General features: G+C 35.3%; 1 protein-coding gene across 1 annotated transcript; it reads left to right on the forward strand.

The window, feature by feature from the left end:
• The first annotated feature begins 7,474 nt into the window (after positions 1–7,474).
• LOC125396980 (olfactory receptor 4K2-like) lies at positions 7,475–8,449 on the forward strand. The gene has a single exon (XM_048429093.3). It carries the CDS (start codon positions 7,475–7,477, stop codon positions 8,447–8,449), a length of 975 nt encoding a protein of 324 aa, XP_048285050.1.
• Positions 8,450–22,151: the final 13,702 nt, after the last annotated feature.

A 22,151-nucleotide genomic window follows, 5' to 3' on the forward strand; every position in this document is an offset into this window, starting at 1 on the left:
CTGAAGATGGGTGCCCCAATGTTACAAAAGAACTTTAGGTGATTGTCCAGGCAGTGAAATATCTCTGTCAAATCCAGAGTTTTGAGATTTGTTTATTATGTAATTCCTATTTACTTAGGTGATATTATATCCTTTTGAAGTTTTTGATGGAGTTGAAGAATGATTGTTATAGTTTTCCCTAGTTATGATAAAAGATACAGTATATATAAATATTGTAACTGTAATTCTTGCTTGATACCTTTTTTGTTATATGTAACTTTACTATGTTAAAGTAAAAACCTTTCTTTTTATTTGAACAGAAAAGAGGAGATGATGTGGAAAGTCCTTCTGTATACTGTTACTTTTATTTGTTAATGAATAAAGAAGCTACTTTGGCCTGTGATAGGGCAGAGTAGAGCTAGGCCAAAAACCTAAACTTAATACTGGGAGAAAAAAGGTAGAGTCAGTGCAAAACCATGTAGCAGCTGGAGGAGACAGATGCTGAAGCTTTGCCCAGTAAGCCACAGCCACATGGTGATAAACAGATTAATAGAAAAAGGTTAATTTAAGATATAAGAGCTAGCTAGAAAGATGCTTAAAGTATTAGCCAAACAGTGTTGCCAATAATATAGTTTCTGTGTGTTTTATTTCAGTTCTGGACAGCTGGGAACAAATGAGAAGCCTCCACCAACAGGACTAGTGATACATTTTAATCTTATATAGCTGCGGGAGCTAATTCTGCTCCTTCAACCAATAGCCTTTGATGTACCACCCCACTGGGGTGTGGTGTCTTTCGCTTTAAAAATAAGCAGCGGCAGCCCTCTAGCTCTCTTGCTTACTTCAGATTCAGCTTCTGACTATCAGATGCTTTTCCTGTTCCTACAGGAGGCTGTTGTCTAGGACAGTGATCTGTAAGTTTTTTCTTTTAAATAAATAACCCTTTTATTAATCTTAATTCTGAGTTTGCGTGGGATTGTTTTGTTTTGTGACTTACTCCACCATTGTATCCTGCCATATTACTGAAGGTATTTATCAGCTGTAGGAGTACCCTAGTACAGTTTTTCGGGGTCAGTTATATACACTATCATATCATCTGCAAATAACAAAAGTTTGACTTCTTCATTTCCAAATTGTATCCCCTTGATCTACTTTAGTTGTCTTATTGCTATAGCCAGAACTCCAAGAACTATGTTGAATAGATATGGAGAGAGTGGACAGCCTTGTCTTGTTTCTGATTTTAGTGGAATCACTTTGGGTTCCTCTCCATTTAATTTGATGTTGCCTGTTGGCTTATAGTATATTATTTTTATTATGTTTAGATAGTCTCCTAGTATCCCTGATCTCTCCAGGACCTTTATCATGAAGGGATATTGGATTTTTTCAAATGCATTTCCAGCATTTAATGAGATGATCATATGGATTTTACCTTTCAGTTTATTTGTATTGTGGATTACATTGCTAGATTTTCATACGTTGAACCATCCCTGCATCTCTGGGATGAAGACAGCTTGATCATGGTGTATTTTTGGATTCAGTTTGCCAGAATTTTATTGAGTATTTTTGCATCTATGTTTATGAGTGAGATTGGTCTGTAATTCTTTTTTTTCAATTGAGTCTTTGTGTCATTTTAGTATCAGAGTAACTGTAGCCTTATAAAAAAGAGTTTGGCCATGTTTTTTCTGTTTCTCTTATGTGGAACACTTTGAGGAGCATTGGTATTAGCTCCTTTTTGAAGTTCTGGTAGAATTTTTTTGGATGGGAGACTTTTGATGACAGTTTCTATTTCCTTGCAGTTTAAAAGTCTATTAAAGTCGTTCATCTCATCTTGACTTAATTTTGGTATGTGATACCTATTTAGAAAATTGACTATTTCTTTCACATTTTCCAGTTTTGAGGAGCATAGGTTTGTATATTATGACTTAATGATTCTCTGGATTTCTGCAGTGTCTGTTGTTATGTCCCTCTTTTCATTTCTGATATTTTTTTATATTTAGATGTTCTCTCTCTGCCATTTGATTAGTTTGGATAAGGATTTGTCAATCAATAGCTGGAGAAACTATGGAAAGTACACAAACTAGCCCATAATTATACCAGCTCTTTTGAAAAGGATTACTATAAATCTTTGTTTTCAAATTATTTTATAAATAGATAAGAAATGCAGTTGAAAATATGGCTCAGCATCTAACAGTACTTTCTCCTTTGAAGGACTGAAATTTGGTTCCTAGAACCCATGCTGGGTGACTTACCACCACCTGTAATTCCCTAAATGATATGCGAAAATTACCAATAAGATATTTGCAAACTAAGTTCAAGGTCCCATTCTAAAAATCACGAAACATGATTAATTTAGCTTAATTCCATTGATGAAGCATATTAGTTCAATACACTTCAGTCAATAAAAATAATTAACCACATAACTAGATGCAAGAACATAAATCCCATGATCACTTCAATTGATGAAAAATGACCTTTGACAAAATCCAACATCGATTCATGGCAAAAATCCCACAGAGATCAGAGAGGGAGGAAACATATCTCAACATAATAAAAGTTAAATATGACAAACTTCCAGCTATCATCATATTAAATGGAAAAAAAATCATTACCACTAAGACCAGGAACACAATGTGGGTGCCTACTTTTTCTATTCTTATTCAGTAGAGTGCTTGAAATTACAGCAGTAGGAGGAGAAAATTAGGATAAAATAGGAAAAGAAGTTAAAATATCTCTGTGTGGTGATGTGATTCTGCATACAAGAGACCCTAAAGACTCTTATTTGATACTCCTAGAGTTGACAAACTGGGCGAAGTGGCAGGTTACAAAGCTAACATAGCCAAGCCAGTAGCCTTCTCACATGCTAAGTATAAACATATTGAGAAAGAAACCGCAGAAACAATCCTATTCACAATAGAAAAATAAAAATCAAACTCTGGGCAAACCTAACAGAGAAAGTGAAGGATCTCTATAATCTACAATTAAAAACTGTTAAACACTGAATAAAGACAATGAAGAAGGCACCAAAAGACGTCGCGACTTCCCATAAACATGGACTGATTGGAACAATCGTGTGAAATTGGCCACTTTACCCGAAGCAATCTACAGATCCAGTGAAATTCCCATCATAGTTTTCAGATGAATTCATGGAACTGGAAAATTACATTACATGAGACATTGCTGACGCAGAGACAGACGTGGCTTAATATCTCTCACATGTGAATCCTAGCAGTGAAACTTTGGTTTTGTGTGTTTAGCTCCGAGTACTTGGTGACACCAGGGAACTAGGTGGGGGATAATAGAACATTTGTGATATCGAAGTGGCTTCAGCAAAATCATGTTAACCTGCCCATATACTGCCTCCACTCTGGAGCCACGTTTGCTTTTAAACAGTTTCTCACTCATTTTGCTAAAGTATTTTACAATGCCAAAATGACCCTCCTTCCCTACTGAGTAAGGATCCTAATGTGTGCAAATTATTACCTGATGTTTTACAGGACCCAAGATTACATTGTAGAAAGAAAAAACAAAAACCCAAACCTCAGGCTGCACATAGTGTGAAAGGATTTCAGCCTTATGACTTAAACAGAAACAAGAGACTCTCCATGGGATGAGCCTGCTCTTGGTCACCTGGCTAGGTGACTCATTATACTCTTAATTGACTTAGAGATAATGGAGGGCAGTTTAAGTGGAGAGGCTAATGGAAAAATATAGCCGAGGAGGGTTGTGGCTGGAGATGGTTCTGCAATTCAGAGACCCTGATGCTCTGGAAGAGCCCTTAGTTCTGTTCCCAGAAACTATGTGGTAGCTATCAATCATCTGTAACTCCAGTTCCATGGGATTCATTATTCTTTTCTGGACTCTGAAGACATAGGCACACATGTGATGTACATCTATGTAGGCAAAATGTTTACATGTGTAAAATGAAATTAAATAAATACATATTTCAAAGTTTAAAACTTTTAAAAATAAAAGTCCCATGGAAACCTAGTAACCTATTTTACAAGCTTTTAATACATATAACACACTCACATACGCATATGCGCGCACACACACATCACATCACAGAAACACATAGGTGATTCTAATGAAATTATTGTACACAGGGTAGTCTGAGGGTTTGTGATGTCCTTTGTGATGTAGAAGTCAGTCACGCACAGAAACAACCAACTCTTTTTATTTGTCTTAGCTAAGTGTTTAATGTCTTATTTGATACTTCAGTTCACTGGTGTTATCTTTTGGAGATAAATAAGTGTGCCTTACAAGAATAATTTCCAACTTTGATGTTTTTAGCATTGGAGTGTAAATGAAATTATCTCTGTTAGTTTGTTCTTTGCCTTCCTAGCCTCGGCAGGTTCTAGTTATACTGCTTTCTCTAAAGAACACTGCTTCATCATGAAAACACCTCCCACTTTAAATAAAAGAGACATATCCATAGTTCTCTTTGCATCTCTGAAATGAGAGTTCAGTGTCTTAATAACTCCCACAGAAAGTAGGTTGTAGGATCTAATCCCTGATCTCCTAAACGTCACTGCCTTCTAAAGGCTTTTATATCAAGACAGAAGGAAGCATATATCCATGTTCCTGGCTGCTGAGGTTTGCTGAGACCATCATGATTTCAGTTGACTTACACAGTTTGTAGATTGTGGTAAATCATATTTTGACTTCATAGCTGGTATGTAGGTTAAAAATGGATATAATAGTGAAGATCTTGAAAACATACTATGGTTCATGTGTTCTGGTGACAAAAGTCAGCACTTGTTTATAATTATATAAAATGTAAATGGAGATATAATAAAGAAAATGTATATTTAGCATGAAGAATAAAGAACATAGACTATTCTATTGCATAGTGATTAGAGCTGCCTATCTAGAGATGCAGAGGTGAAAAAAACTTATTTATGGTGGTTGTAAGAGTGGTGTTCATCATAATTATATAATTTCCAGGAAGCATAAGAGATAATAAAATTTGTAAGCTAAATTTTTAATATAAATTAAGTAATTTTGTACAAGGGAAATAACTTAGTTTAAAAAACAGATCTAATTACTTTTGTAACACAGTGCTCACTTAAGGCCTAAATTGAAACTAGATGACAATATTTTGTTGCATGATGTTATATCAACTATTACTAATAAAATTAAACAAAGGATAATTTCTGAACAAATTTTTTATTTTCAATCTCATAAATGTCTTTGGCTATTATTCAGGAACAATGCTGAGAGCTTTCTATAAATCATATAATCTAATTCTCACAGTTAAAGAGGTCAGCATGTAACAAGGTTGCTGAGATCCAAAGTTTAATTTACCACTCTGAATTACTGAGTGATGGTTCCATGTTAAAAATTCTAGAATGTTGCTATCTGAGAAAATTTAACAATGCTCATTAATCATGAAAAACTGAATATATACAAGTAAAGGATATGTAAACTTACTTTCTTCAGGAAGTTACTTACACGAAAATAGATTGATGATAATGGCTCACACCTGGGTCTTGGATGTCCAATAACAGTTAAAGATAAAGCAATGGAAGACTATAATTTGGAGAGTGCATTATTTTATTTTGTATAACATTTAAGGTGTGAACTTGGGGTTTTATCCCTTCTGCCTTCTTCCTGCTTCTCAATGAACTATGGTGTGTCCCACAACTGAACAACTGATACAATGTTTCTTCTTGGAAGGCAGAAGAAGCGGGCAATGGCAATCTCAAAAGGAAAGCTGAGTTATTTTGGAATAGTTACTTAGTTACTTTAATTTCTGCTAAGAATTATTCTTTAGCTAGAAATCATATCTCCACTTTAATTGTAGGTGTGTGGATAACCTGATAATTCAGACAAAGCAGATCACCTTCAGGACTATTCATTGAACTGATCCATTGATAATGACAGAAGGGCTCTCTCTCTCTCTCTCTCTCTCTCTCTCTCTCTCTCTCTCTCTCTCTCTCTCTCTCTCTCCTCTCATCTCTCTTTCTGTGTGTGTCAATCTCCAGTTAAAAACAATTTCAGTCCCAGTCTCAAATTTCATGTGATGCTGTTGTAGTATGTATTTTTATTAGTTTCAAGCACATTCTGAGTATCATTAGAAGTAAATTAATACAAAGGAAATAGTGGAGAAAATCACCTTATTGATTGTATTTCCATTTGTAAATCCTCTGAATTTATGACAAAGACCTCATTCTTTTCTACCTATATTATTAAGAATAACTTAAAGATTACTGTGGAAAGACACTTTAAGTTTCTTAGCACAGAGTCACCTTGTTTAAATTTTAATCAACTTTGGTGTACTTAGAAAACTTATACATAAACTAAGAAGTAGAAATCACATTTCCAAAGATGGATAATTTATAAAATTAGATGTATTGACACATATGTTAGTAGTTAACTTTTTATTAAAACATAAATAAAATACAGTGGAATTTCTCAAATGATTTAATGTAGCAAAGTACTCATAATTTTACTTGAAAAAAGTGGTTTAACTGAAAAAGAGGGAAGATGTTGTATTGGTTCCATACAGATGGTTCCTGTCTAACTGAGATGAAATTACATTAGATTTTTGTTTACTTGATTGATTTACGCTTGATAAATTTTTCTAATAGGCATACACTTTGCAAAAATGTCAGTTACACTTCCCTTGGGCAAAAATGTATGACACATTGAGAGTCTAGAGCAGTCCTCACCTCTCATGTTAGCTTTCATCAGCCTGGACCAATTTTTATTTCATTTGTACTAAGCTTTTGATAATATGATAAGCATAAGTATATTATAAAATTTTTATCTAGGAGGATTCTAAATGGAAAAACTAATTTAAAAATGATCCCGAGTTCTGAAAATATGGTTCTAAACATCTTATCACAGTTTAATACACTAACTTTGTGTTGCTTACAGCAAAAGAAGAATAGATTATAACACCATATAAGCTGATATTACCTCTCAAGTGTTTAAAATGTACTTTTGGTCAGTAATAATCTCTTGAGATTAAATAAAGAAAGTAATTTGTCACTCTCATAGGGTATCTAGTAAATTTTTTTATAATTCTTTAAGTTTTTAATTAAACACACTGTCAAAATGGTTGATTCAAAATAATTCCACTTCTGTACAAGAAAAAACTTTGAGAGCTCAGATTTATTTTCTCTATGTTTTATTTAGCACATCAAGCAAACTTAACATATCTTTCTACAATGTGCATCCTGAAGAGAAGTTGTAGTTAGACAGGTGTATTGTGGAGGCTTGTACTGCTCAGCTGACATGTGCTGTGTTTGCCTGCTGGACAAATTTAAGAAGCTATGCTTCTCAAACGTTATCGACCATCAGTTGTTTAAGTGGTCCCCAAAGAAAACATCTTGCAGTTAAGAGCATTTTCGGATGGACTGTATGTAACCACTGATCTAGATAATTACTAAGTAATGTCATAAGTTCTTCATATGTTCTTCATATGTTCATATTATATGTATCCCACACTGTAACTTTGTGTCTTTTATGACTACAGAGCAGAGTCTACGGATAGATGGAGAGGCTTAACTCTTCCAGAGTACTGGAATTTGTGCTACTTGGACTCACTGATTCTCCCAAGCTTCAGATATTCTTCTTTGTGACATTTTCCATTTTCTATTTAGTTACAATGCTCGGGAACTGCCTAATTCTGTTCACTGTCTTCTCCACTTCACAACTCCACTCCCCCATGTTCTTCCTGCTCAGCAACCTTTCTCTGATTGACATATGCCTCTCCTCCTTTGCCACACCAAAGATGATCATGGACTTCTTTGCTCACCACAAGACCATTTCTTTTGAGGGGTGCATTTCTCAAATCTTTCTTTTGCATCTTTTCACTGGAACTGAAATTGTGCTGCTGATTTCCATGTCTTTTGACAGGTATGTTGCCATATGTAAGCCTCTATACTATTCAACACTTATGAGCCAAAAAATGTGTTTGGGTCTCGTGGTAACTTCTTGGATGGTAGGCTTCTTACATACAATGAGTCAATTGGTTTTTGTTCTGTATTTACCCTTCTGTGGTCCTAATGTAGTAGACAGTTTCTTCTGTGATCTTCCTTTGGTAATCCAGCTGGCTTGTATAGATACATATGTTCTTGGTATCTTCATGGTCTCATCCAGTGGTGTTATTGCTCTTATCAGTTTTCTGCTTTTGCTCATCTCTTATATTGTGGTGCTTGTAACTATCAGAGGCCACTCTTCAATTGGGTCATCTAAGGCTCTTTCCACCTGCACTTCACATTTCATAGTTGTGCTAATGTTCTTTGTACCTTGCATTTTTATTTATGTATGGCCCTTTACAAACTTTTTGGTAGATAAAATTCTCTCTGTTTTCTACACCATCTTCACCCCTTTCTTGAATCCACTTATCTATACTTTAAGAAACCAAGAAGTGAGGGCAGCGGTGAAGAAAAAAATAAGCAACCATTATTTCCCCTTTGGGAAAACAACTCCACGTTATACAGCAAGAGACCTGCAGAGATCCTAAAGTGAGGCCAGGTTTTCCAAGAGAATAGCAGATAATTAAGTTATAATCTTCAAATTTAATTTTCAAGTCATTTGAACTAAATACATGATATTAAGAAGTTGGGATTGAGAGATACGCCACAGCTTCCTTTGAAGTCAGTGATGTCTGCTAACTTTTTGTGATCATGGATCAATTTGATGATGTGTTAAAGTCTGTAATGTGACTTCATAGAAAAGTTATGTTGCAAGAATTTTTAAAATAAATTCATTTTCATGTATCCATAAAATCTATACACATGCATATGAGGATTAAGATGAAATGTTTTCTTGTTTTCTAACCCAGAGCAGTCCTCTCTGGCTGTCTTGTGATATTTTATGGTTTGTATCTAATTTCAAACTTAATTATGAACTTAATTTCAAACTTTAATTAGGAATTTGGATCATTGGGAGCTTTATTCATAATGTTAGAAAATTTTATTGGGAAATTTTATATTGTGAAATAATTCTTTTAAATAATGTTGAGCAATTTTAAGCAGTGAGTCAAATTGGAAACTAATACAATCTTGAACAAAACAGATGAAAACTTTAACAATAAAGATGCTTAGTGCACAGATTACTGCTATCAGATGATTGAATGATAAATTGAATCTGTGCTCTTTAAATCATAGAAAGTAGACCACTTAAATAGACTGACTTGTAAAAACTTAGCTCTAAATGATATATAGAACAGACTCATTTGCTATTAGAGTTTATTGTGTGAGTATATTGTTATCTGTTGAATTTATGAATACACTTAAAGTTTTAAAAATAAAATAGTTCAAACTATTATTACCATTTTAGTAAGTTTTCAATATTATATGGTTTTCAATATTTTTCATCTAGTTTTCAATATTATATGGTTAGTGGGAAGAAAAGATGAAATAATTTAAAAAAATTAGAATTCATTTCTACCTAATTTAGTTTACTACTAATAATGTCAAGTAGATTTTTTTCTAACATAATCTTTGGAAATAAAATAGAGAATCTGTTTTCTAAACTGCTAAAGAGCCAAAGGTATAGAAAATTTTTACTTTTTTCTTTTTAATAATTTTTATCAATCATGTTAAGAAGCAAAGAAGATTGATGGAAACCAACAAGGATCACTGGAACATATTTTGGAAGATACAGTTTACCACTTTATTCCTTTTTATATTTATATGAGAACTATGGAAAGTAGATTACAACTTTTTATAATTTATTTTTATTTTATGTACGTTGGCGTTTCATCTGCATGTCTGTCTATCTGTGTGAGAGTGTCAGATCTTGGAGTTACAGACACTTGTGAGCTGCTATGTGGATACTGGGAATTGAACCTGAGTCCTCTGGAAGAACAGTCAGAGCTCTTAACCTTTGAGTAATTTCTCCAGCCCTAGATTAAAATTTTATGGTAATATTTTATAAAAATTAGACATGTTATTTCCATTTTCCTTGAACTACCTCAACTGTGTCCTAATTTTGATCATTGTGCTTCTGAACAACAGCTTCATTCTGAGAAACACACTAGCAAAGCGGCACTTCATGCTCTGATCTTGTGCTGTTTGTAATTTTTAAAAACTGTGGTTTGTTCAAACATATGGTAGAAATATTTCTGCTTCCCGTTTGTATGCTGGCATGTGTAATTAAGCTCAGTTAGAATGCTTAGTATTCTGATGCACAATGAGGTCGTCTCTCCTGACTTAATGGTTATTCAAAGAGTTATGTGAGCAAACCATCTCCAGAGACCTAGAACGTTAGGATTATGCAAAATCATAAGCTCTTTCCTTTCAAAGTGCAACATGCTTACATGATAGCAACTTCAAAGACCAAATGTTAGCACATGAAGCTGAACAGTATATAGCAGTTTATAAAGAAAGGTAGCATTAAAAGTAGATGTCAAAGTACACATTTAATTTGAGAACTAGTTTTTTTAAGCAAATTATAAATTCCTTGTTATTGCCTCAGGAAAAAAATTACATAAAAAGTTCTGTATGGAAAGATACTTTTGCATCATTTCTATAAAATTATCTTTATTTTAAAATATAAATTGTAGCTCTGATGTACCAGTGTATATTTCAATAATTAATGGTTAAGCACCTCTTGTGTTTCCAGCCTTTGTCAGGTCCTGGAGGCCAATTCATCTACTTTATCCAGTTCTTTGTCCTTGAGTTATGTCTATCCCATAATTAGTAATATCAGTCTATTATAAGTCAGAATTGCAATCTAAGAACTTTGTTCTACTTCTATAACTTGGAGCAAAATTCTTTACTTCAGTTTCTTCATCTATAGATTTGCAGCAAATCTTAATTTTAACACTATTGATGTTGAAATTAAATAAAAGATATGTGTAATATATCTAGCCGTGATGAATAGTGAGCTATAATATTGATATTTTTGTTATTCTGTTAAAAAGGTACAAAAGTGCAGGAGCTGAATTTGAGATGAAGGCTTCTACTTGAACCTGCATGACCTAGTTCTATATTAGAAAAATGTGTTAATTTCTCAAGTATTAGATATGTGCCAATTACTTCAGTCTGGGTTCATTGATACAGTTTTTGTTACATTCATATGTCTATGTTTTTCTAAGCAAGTATTATAGTTTGCAACTTTATCTTATATTTAAATGTATTCCATAAGTGTATGGAAAAGGTAAAACAAGTAGATGGTATCTGACAGGTCAGTCTTACTATGTTTTCATTTGCAAGTAAACACAGTTAAAAAGTTTTAAGTCTGGTTTGTGTATTTTGTCTTTGTTCACATATTTGAAGATATTAGTGGAAATGTTTTAAATTTTATCTGATATGAGTTATTTATATTTTTAACTGTGAATAAATGATGATTTTATATCTATAATTTATATAAAACACATTAAAAACAAATTTAAGTATTAAATTTCAAAAAAAATATGAAAAAATATTTAAGGATGTAGCAGAAAGGTACTTTTAAAGACAATGTTCAAAGTAGATAGGTCATTTGGAAATAAGTCTCTGAAGCCAGACAATGAGTTGTAGTTAGTAACTCATTCCTGGGTAACCATCTCAGTCCTAAACTTTACCTTACAACTCCACAGATTGAACCTAGTTAAGAGTCCTGCACTCACACAATGTGTCAGGGTGGCCTTTCCTCAACATGTCACCTTTTCAAGTATCTAATAACCTTGACTTCCTATATGACTCTTTATAAAGTAATTGCTGTTGAAGAAGGAAAGTGAATCAGAATTGGTAGAAGATATGCCTTTGAGAGGACAATAGATTCAGTAGTATAGATATTTAACAAACACATTCACATTTTTAATTCCATATTTTGTTCTCATCACCACACTTTACAAGTCTTAAAATAGACCTCTTAGTTTCTTTTTCACTTTTGTCTGTTTGTGTATATTTGTTGCATTTAGTAACAAATTTCTTAAAGAAAATTTATACACTTTGACCTTATTTGCATATCAAATCCCTCTTTTGACTCCCTTTTGCTCTCTCTCTTTCTTGTATCTCTTTATTTATTTTAGTATTCCTTCTTTTTCCATATATGTGTTGTATATCTAGAATCCACAAATGAGAAAAAATATGCCAAAATATATAGTGACTTAATCTATTCTTTCATCTTTATAGACCAGGCTCAAAAATACTAAAGACAGATTTCAAGAGGAGGCAAGTGCATGTTTTGTCTTCTCTTTTTTTCCATTGGGTGTAGAATTACAGAAAGTACATAGATGATAGCTTAGACAATACTATTGTATCAACTGGCTAAAGAGTCTTGTCATCATTTACTTCATGATTATTTAATGATTGAGTAGCAGTAAGTGAGATAAATGTAAAAGTGATCAATGGACTCTAGTTATAATTAAATAGAAGTCATAAGTTCTGGTATAAAATTCAATGATAAATCCCTATTGCTGAAGGCATCACATGTTTTGGACACATGTCTGGAAGGAACCATCTGTAATTGACCAGGAGGCTTCCTCCCTGATGATTAGCTCACATAGAATCCAAAAATGCTCTACAAACTACCAATAAAAGAAAGAATTGATAGTATCAATAGTCTCCAGTAGCACAGACAATAAGAGCAACAATGAATAAATGGGACCTCCTTAAACTGAGAAGCTTCTGTAAAGCAAACGACACTGTTAATAAGACAGAAAGGCAACCTATTGAATGGGAGAAGATCTTCAACAACTCCACATCAGACAAATATATATATAAACTTTAAATAACCCAATTAAAAATGGGGTACTGAACTTAACTGAGAATTCTCAACAGAAGAATTTCAAATGGCCAAAAGATACATAAGGACATGTTCAACTTCCTTAGCTATCAGGGAAATGCAAATCAAAACAACTTTGAGATACCATCTTACACCTGTCAGAATGACTGAAATAAAAAATACCAATGATAACTTATGCTGGAGAGGATGTGGAGTGATGAGAACACACATCCATTGCTGGTGGGAATGCAAACTTGTGCAACCACTTTGGAAATCAGTGTGGTGGTTTCTCAGAAAATTAGGAATCAACCTACCTCAGGATCCAGCAATACCACTCTTGGGAATATACCCAAAAGATGCCCAATCATACTACAAAAGCATTTTTTCAACTATGTTCATAGTAGCATTGTTTGTAATAGCCTGAACCTAGAAACAACTTAGAAGCCCCTCAACGGAAGAATGGATAAAGAAAATGTGGCACATCTACATAATAGAGTACTACTCAGCGGTAAAAAACAATGACATCTTGAATTTTGCATGCAAATGGATGGAAATACAAAGCACTATTCTGAGTGAGATAACCCAGACTCAAAAGTATGAATATGGTATTTACTCACTGATTTGTAGATTCTAGCCATAAACAAAGGACATTGAGCTTATAGTTTATGATCCTTGAGAAGCTAAGTAATAAGGTGAACTTAAAAAAAAAAACATATATAGATCCTCCTGGAAATTGGAAGCAGACAAGATTGCCAGGCAAAAACTGGGAACATGGGGGTGGGTTTGGGATGGGGGGAAAGGGAGATGGGGAGAGAGAAGGGAGAAGGGGAGGCCTGGGGAGAGCTTGGGGGAGTGGGCTGGTTGAGACAGAGGAAGGACAGATGTGGGAGCAGGGAAAAAGATATCTTAATTAAGGAAGCCATTTTGGGGTTGGCCAGAGCCTTGGTTCTAGAGGGGTTCCCAGGTGTCCATGCGGATGTCCCCAGCTAGGACCCTGGGTAGTGGAGGAGAGGGTGCTTGAACTGGCCTTGTCCCATAGTCAGACTGTTGACTATCTTGAATATCGTCATAGAACCTTCATCCGGCGACAGATGGAGATAGAGACAGAGATCCACATCAGAGCACTGAGCTTAGCTTCCAAGGTCCAGTTGAAGAGCAGATGGAGAGAGAAGATGAGCAAGGAAGTCAGGACTGTGTAGTGTTGGTTCACCCACTGAGACAGTGTGCCTGATCTAATGGGAGCTCACCAAATCCAGCTGGACTGGAACTGAATGAGCATGGGATCTAACTGGACTCTCTGAATGTGGCTGACAATTGGGGCAGACTGAGAAGACAATGATAATGGCACTGGGATTTGTCTCTACTGCGCATGTACTGGCCTTTTGGGATCCTAGTCTACTTAGATGCATAACTTCCTAAGCCTGGATGGAGGGGGGAGGGCCTTGGACTTCCCACAAGGCAGGGTACCCTGACTTCTCTTAGGACTGGAGGGGGAAAAGGGGGACGGAAGGTGAGTGGGGGAGCGGGAGGGAAGTGGGAGGAGGGGAGCAAGTGGGAATTTTGAATGGCATTATTTATAAAATAATAAAAAAAGAAAAAAATGGCAGTAAGAACCGTAATCATTAAGGAAACTTCCTCCAGTAACTTTCTTGTGCCTTAAAAGCTTTCTCAGGTATGACAATTTATATACCACAGTGAACAACCAATTTTATGACTTGGTGGGTCAGATATTACCCTGCTGAGAATGAACATCTCATGTCTCATAGTAACTTGTTGACTTGTTTTCAAGTGGTCAGTTTTCATTAAAGCCCCAAAGCATTCCAAGAAAGAACTGTTTTTCAAATGAAGAACATATTTCTTCAGATATTAGTTGAGCCTTGATCCAAAATCCCAAGTATCTCCTCTGTGATTTGCTATAGTTGTCTACCAAAGGCTCCAAAGAGTATTCATATTTGTCACTGATGCCACAAGTACAGTTAGGTCTGTTGGATATATGGTCCAAGTGGTAATGCATGCTACAAATCAGCCTGTATTTTCTGAAGAGTTTTCTCTTGCTCCAAGGCCTACTCACAACTACCAGTTTCCAGGTCACTTAGTATATGCACTAGAGTAATATGCCTGAGGAATGTGCTGTCTTCAGAACCCAAAGCAGCTGCTTAATATTATTCTGCTTTCTGAGTGGTGGAAGTGACAGGTGCAATAACTTATCCTTTACCTAAGGAGGAATATCTCTACATAATCCACACTCCGGACTCCTAAAAGTTTCATGGAGATAGTAGGCTCTTGGATTTTGGTTGTATGGATCTCCCATCCTCTGATGCAATATGTTTTGTCAACCTGTCTAAAGTAGTTGCTGTCTTCTGTTTACTTTGTCCAATCAGCATAATGTCATCAATATGGTGGACCAGTATTATATTTTGTGAAAGAGACAGATGATCAAGACCCCTGTGAAATGAGTTATGACCGGGATGGAAAGTTAGTATACCCTTGAAGTAAAACTGTAAAGGTGTACTGCTGGTCTTTCCAACTGAAAGCAAATTGTTTTTGGCATTTCTTTTGGACATGTACTGAGAAAAGGGCAATGCTATATCGGAATCTGCATGCTGTGCAGCAGGAGATGTGTTAATCTGCTCAAGTAAGTACACAGTATCTTGTATAGCACCTACAATAGGAGTCAATATTTAATTAAGTCAGTGATAGTAAACTGTCATCCTCCATGATCCGTATGCACAGACAAGATAGGGGACTGTGGTGTGCAGAACGAGAAGACCTGCCAGACCTAGAGATGAGCCAGCCTGTAGCTTGCCCAGGGGCCTAGCAATAGGCACTGTCAGGCATCCTGAAACTGCCTAGTCAAGGAGGGATAACCATGAAATGTCAAAGGCAGCCTGGGCACTGGAAGGAGGCTCTCCCAATTTCTGAATAAATGAGCCTGCTGTAGGCATGATCCCTAGTGTCTGGGTCAATTGAATAAGAATGGCCCTCATAAGCTCATACATTTGAATTTTTTGGCACCAGGTAGTGAAACACTTTGAAAAGCTTATAAGAATTAGGAGATGTGGCCTGGTTGGAGTAAGCATAGCATTGTTGGAGGAGTATATCACTGGGCATGGCTTTGATGTTTCACAAGCCCATGCCAGTCTCTGTCTCCTATATCTCTCTTTCTGTACCTGTCTCTCTGTCTCTCTCTCTCTCTGCTTGTGAATCAGGATGTAGTTCTCATTTACTGCTCTAGTGGCATCTTCCCCACCATGATTATAATGGACTAAGCTTCTGAAAGTGTAAGAAAGCTTTACGTTAAACACTTTCTTTTATGAGTTTCTTTGGTGATGGTGTCTTTTCACTTCAACAGAACAGTGACCATGACAGGGATCTAAAGGAAGATGAAGAGGGAACACCTACCTCTGCATCTTTCAAGCCCTTGACAGTAGAATTAATTTCTGTACTTTCTCCAAAGGTGTGATATTAATTTCTGGTTCGCAATCATGCCCAGCTACTTATATTTAATTGTTGTCACATGTAGTCAAGTTCACAACCAACATTAACTATCACACTCGTGGAAATTAAACAATGCATTGATGAATGATGGACTGGTCAAAGAAGACATCAAGAATTAAAAAGAAGATTTCCTGAATCTAGATAAAAATGAATGCAGAATACAACAGAATCACTGTGATACATTAAAAGAAGTTCTATGAGGGAAATTTATTGCTCTGAAAGCTATATTAAGAAATTTGAAAAGGTATAAATTAGTGACTTTAGGATCTAACTCAATAATTTGGAAAAATAAGAATAAAACATATCCAAACCCGCTCAACAGCACAGTTATAATAAAAGTCAGAACAAAATTAATAAAATGAAAACAAGGAAAACAAAATGAAAAAGTCTATGAATAAAAGAACTGTTTCTTTGAGAAATAAATAAAACTGACAGTCTCTTAGCCCAACTAAACAAAGGAAAAAAAAATGAGAATCCAAATTACAGAATCAAAGATTAGTAGGCTGGCCTCTAACCTACTGTGAATCTAAAACTGACTTTGAAATCCTATCCTCTGACTTCTGCTTACCGAGTTTTGTGATTATATACATGTACGCCTGACTAAAATGAGTTTCATGTTAGCAATATATTCTCTTAAAATATAATTTTATTTTTGATTGCATCTATTTTTATCTTATCTATCTATCTATCTATCTATCTATCTATCTATCTATCATCTATCTATCTGTCTGTCTGTCTAATTGTCTATTTATTACATGTTTGTGCTTGTGTGCATGTGCACCTATGCACCATACCATGCACGTGGAAATCAGAGGGTACATTTTGGGAGTCAGTTCACTTCTTATACATTATTGTAAAAACACTTTTTTTGTCTGTATAAAGAAGATACACTTATTTTCTCTCTTTTGTATATCTACTCTATTGATATAGTTGTATTTTTCCATGTTTTAATGTAAGTGGTTATACTTTTGATTCTATGGAAACTCTGAAAAGCATTTTGTTTAAAGCTTTTCTGATAGTGATGAATTTCTTAGTTTTTTACAATTCACAAAGTCTTGTGAAAACTTATACTTCTAGAATATCAACCATTTCCCGATAATTATCTATTATATCAATCAAATTTGTATTTACTTTTGTATATCTATCTATCTATCTATCTATCTATCTATCTATCTATCTATCTAAGTCTATCTCTCTCATGTTCATGTTTGTGTGCATTTTACTTTAAGATATGACTAACGCTTTCATTTCTAATGTGTCTGGCCACTATTTATTTTCCTGTTTGAACTTAGTTGTTATAGTTTCCCATCAACTTTAATAATCTGATATTTGACAATTTGACACTCAAAGTCTAGATAACTCTCCAATGTTAACATTGTAAGTCTTTTCTTAGACTGTTGATTCAAAAGAATCAGGAGGCTGAAAATGGCCCAGGTGAAGACTTAACTTCTAGTTCATTTTACCTGTTAAACCAAAACTTTTGGGGAAACGTAAAAAGGCCACAGGGGCCATGATGATTGGTATGAGTCCACTTTTACCATTTAATATTGAACTCACAAACAAAGAGTATGGGAGAAACAATACTATAGATTTGATGTTGATCCAGAGCATATACAGCATTCTAGAAACCAGGGCATAATGCTCCAGTATCCTGCTACCTAGGTGGTAATGTACTTCAATTTAAGAAACTCATGCTAACAGCCTTGACATTAGCCTGTAATTTTTGGGTGAGGTTTATGGGACCTCTTTGAGCAATGATTAAGCATATTGTAACCCATTCCTAGCACTGGAGGGCATAAGGTGTCTACTTTGGACATTGTATCCCCTATTATCTAAACTGTCTAAATTATCAATTTAGATTCCATATGATATGATAAAATATTCACACACACACACACACACACACATACACACACACACACACACAATGTCCTGACCTAAGTCAAGTTGTTCTTTCCTCAGCCTTTCATAGAGAATATCCTATGAAATAACAAACATATCCATGAAGATATAAGGTATTGTAGCAGAAGTATGGTTGGCAGGCATTTGGACAGCTTCTCTAAGTAATTTACTTCTGTCTTCCAGATATTCTTGGGCTTAGTCATATATACTTCATGTACACTTGACAATGGACTATGGTTTTGCATTTCAACTTGGTGACTGTATAGAGGAGATAATATCCAGTATGCAATATACAGTTCAGACTAAATAATAAATAGGTGGCACATTGTTAGTGATCAATTACCACTAATGCTTACCAGTTGGCTAAGTGCTGTCACTCAAGGATAGTATGTTTGCCTTCATGTGATCATAATACATACATGGAAGTTTCTCTCCTGCCTGGCCCCACAGACTTCAGTCCCAAATAAGCACACAGAGGCTTATATCAATTACAAACTGTCCAATTGTTCAGGCTTATTATTAACTAGTTCCTACAATTTAAATTAACCTATAATTCTGATCTATGTTTAGTCACAAGGCTTGGTACCTTTTCTCAGTGAGGCATTCTCATCTTGCTTCCTCTGCATCTCCCTTGGATTGTGTCTCTGAATTCCCAGACTTCTATTAGTTTAGTCACCCACCTGGCTACTGATCAATCAGCATTTTCTTAAACCAATACAAGTGACAAATCTTTATAGTGTGCAAGACCATTATCCCACAGCATTTCCCCATTTATTCTTTTCAAAACAAGAACTCTGAATCTAATCTCCTTTGTTTAGCTTTTTTCCTGACCATTTTCCATTATAGCTCATAACCAATATTCTAAACAAAGACAAATATCTATAATCCAGCTTTTGGGAATGTGGTTGTAGTTTCATAGGCTACTTCTTAATGATTGTGGGTGCTGGTAATCTTTGGGGAATGTAGGAGGAGGGCCTGCTTGTTCATCCTGGCTGGCCAGCTAGCTTAGTCCTGAAGTAACTACACAGAAACTGTATTAATTAAATCACTGCCCATTAGCTCTAACTTCTTATTGACTAACTATACATCTTATTTTAACCCATTTTTATTAATCCATTAGCTCTAACTTCTTATTGACTAACTATACATCTTATTTTAACCCATTTTTATTAATTCATGTATTGCCACGTGGCAGTGGCTTACCAGCTAAGTTTCAGCAGCATATCTTATTCTGGCGGCACATCCATGGTGTCTCTCTGACTCTGCCCTTCTTTCTCCAAGCATTTATTTCTGTCTTCCCTGCCTACCTAAGTTCTGCCCTATCAACAGGCCAGAGTAGTTTCTTTATTCATTAACCAAGAAAAGCAACACACAGAGGGGACTTCCACAGGGAAACCCTGAGAAAATTTAGGATTATGGTTCAATCCTGACTGGAGTATTCTGTGAGGTTGAATCACCTGAACCAGTAACCTTAAAGCTGCTCTGGATATAGAACTCAGACGAAACTGCAACAGAGGCACCCTGAGACTTTGGATCATCTGTGCCATCCATTCCTATCAGAGATTTTTCAAGGGGTCTTCCTCAATCAAATCTGATTTTTCTTAACCCAGAACGAATTCACAACATCTCATTTTATATGGAAATAGAAGCAGAACCTCTTTCCCATCTGTTTTGACTTAAATTTTGAAGTCAAGCTATTTTTAAAATATATAGGCTGGTTTAATTCAGCAACATTTGTAATCAAATGTCTTTTGGCAGCTGTTGCCCATTTTTCAGCAGTCAAACAATTAAAAAAACAACACAATAACACAGTATCCAGACTTTCTGTGTATTTTCCAATTTACATGGCTTTTATTTTTCTGTTTCTTTTTTTATGATTTTTGTTGTCCTTTATTTTTCTCTTCTAAGCCTGCACAAATTTTTATAGACACTGTAAACCTTTAGAGTTTTTTTATCTCAATCTGTCTTTACTGTACATCTCTATCTTTTTCTAACCACACAAGTCTTTAATCTGCTGAGAGACAGGGCTAGGATTAAAGCAGCAGGTTTGGTGGCCAGCTCCACCCCATTCATTGACTTCCTCAGAGTCAGCTTCATTACGAAGGTACTGGAAGACATGTTTATTGCCACAACTTTGTGAAGTTTCTACGTCAAGGCCACCACTAAGAAGCATGCCACTGACAGCTTGCAAACACCTGTACATGTTTGGTATCAGAGTCTCTTTAAAAAGCCCAGTGGCGTTTGCCACTAACACTGAGTCAGGAAGACTCTCTTAAAGGAACTGTATCTCTTCTTGCCTTTAGCATTTGCTATGGGAGCACATTCCACTCCTTCATCCAATAGCTTTTAAGATACCAACTTATTTGGGTGTGGTTTCTTATACTGTAAATACAGCTGTAAATTGTGTACTTGCTCTTTTGTTTCTGGTTCTTGCTTCCAGCTGCTAGACACTGTTCCTATTTCCCATTCACGGAGAGTTATCTAGGACAGTGATCTGTAAGTTTCCCCTGAATAAATAACCATATACTTTCATAATTCTGAACTAGTGTGGGGTTATTTTGTGACTTCTGCTATCATCTGGCACCCAACACGGGGCTGGTTTTGGAGTTGGACAGTGGCTCTGTACTTCTCTAAATCCAAGATTGTTGATAAAAGGTATATTCAGAGTTTCTTTATCATATCAGGAGTCATCTGGTATGGGAATTTATGGAAGACTTAAAAAAATTTTACTTTCTCCATGTCTAGTTTGTCTATATCATATTTTTTTATTGAATGTGCAGGCTCATATTTCTATATGGTGTGGCAGCTGGGCTATCAAGCCATAGTTCCCCACCTGAAGTAGTCATGTAACCTTCCAGACAGGCTGTCCCTGCCTAACAAAAGGTCAGGATGTTGTTTTGTTTCTTTCTTTGTAATTTGGAGGATGTCTGATAGAGATGTTACTTGAACCCTACGTGACAGCTAGCATACAGAGCAGATAGATAGATGTGGACATAACTAAAATACATTCACCTGGTTACCTAGGAAATAGAATGCTAATGATTCTACCCCTCAGTGTTTGATTTGATCAATAAAAGCTGTTTGGAGAATAAAACAGAGGAATTCTTCAGCATGTGAACTCACGATTTCATGAGGGATCTCCGAGAATCACCCTCCCGATAAAGCCATGTGAATTGTCCTTATTCCCATGCCTCCATGCCAGTCCAGAGAAATAATTTAGGGTCTGGGCTAGCACCAGCCCTCGACATGAATGTATGTCTCTATAAATAATATTTAAGTTTTCCATGATGACAATAGATTTTCCTATATATCCTTTTCCTGCAGTAATCTTTGAAGTTTCTAGGTAGAAGATGTGGCCCCACAGTAACAACTCCACCTGGTTGAGATGACATTGTGATACTGCTGTCACTACTATAAGACTGGATTTTAGGTATCATCTGCTAAAATGGTGCACCTTCTCCTGACATTCTGACCAGAACTCCAAACAAGAACTTTGGAAAAAAACCCTATCAACTGCTCAAAAATCATTTGCAACTATACTAGACAGTAATTTTGAAACTTAACTATCACTTTATTTTTGTAGGATCCATTTTGAAAAACATCACTCCCATGACAGTGGAAAGCAATTCTAGAGGATGACACCCCCATCCCCAAAAAAGTTTGTTCTCAGGGTTGGGAATACCGTTTAGAGGTTGTTGATTATTGCCCGTATTAGATAGAGGGTTGGGGTGGAAACTATGTTTGTTCTTAAAAAGGGGAGATAATACAGTGGGTAATAGATTAAATACTTGTGAGCTATAATTTACATTGGTATAGTTTTTGTATATTGATACAAGTTTAAATTATATTTATTATTTCTGTTTACAATACTTGTATACCTATACAAAGTTATTCTGTCAGATTGTATATATGCGTGCTTCTACCTCTGTTTAGGACATTTTGTATATTGATACAACTTTTAGAATATATTTTAATATTGCATTATGTATCAAGGTACTTATACAATGTTTATATTTTGAGGTCATTGTTCTCATTTGTTACACATTCATTAACAGATTATTTAATACTCCGACATGAAGTTTTAGTCATTAAGTTATATGGATATTAAA

Source organism: Myodes glareolus, chromosome 12 (assembly GCF_982192425.1).
Source record: "Myodes glareolus chromosome 12, mMyoGla1.1, whole genome shotgun sequence".
NCBI classification, from domain to species: Eukaryota; Metazoa; Chordata; class Mammalia; order Rodentia; family Cricetidae; genus Myodes; species Myodes glareolus.

Coding starts and splice junctions, on each gene's coding strand:
- LOC125396980 (XM_048429093.3), top strand. CDS start 7,475: ATGGAGAGGCTTAACTCTTCCAGAGTACTGGAATTTGTGCTACTTGGA.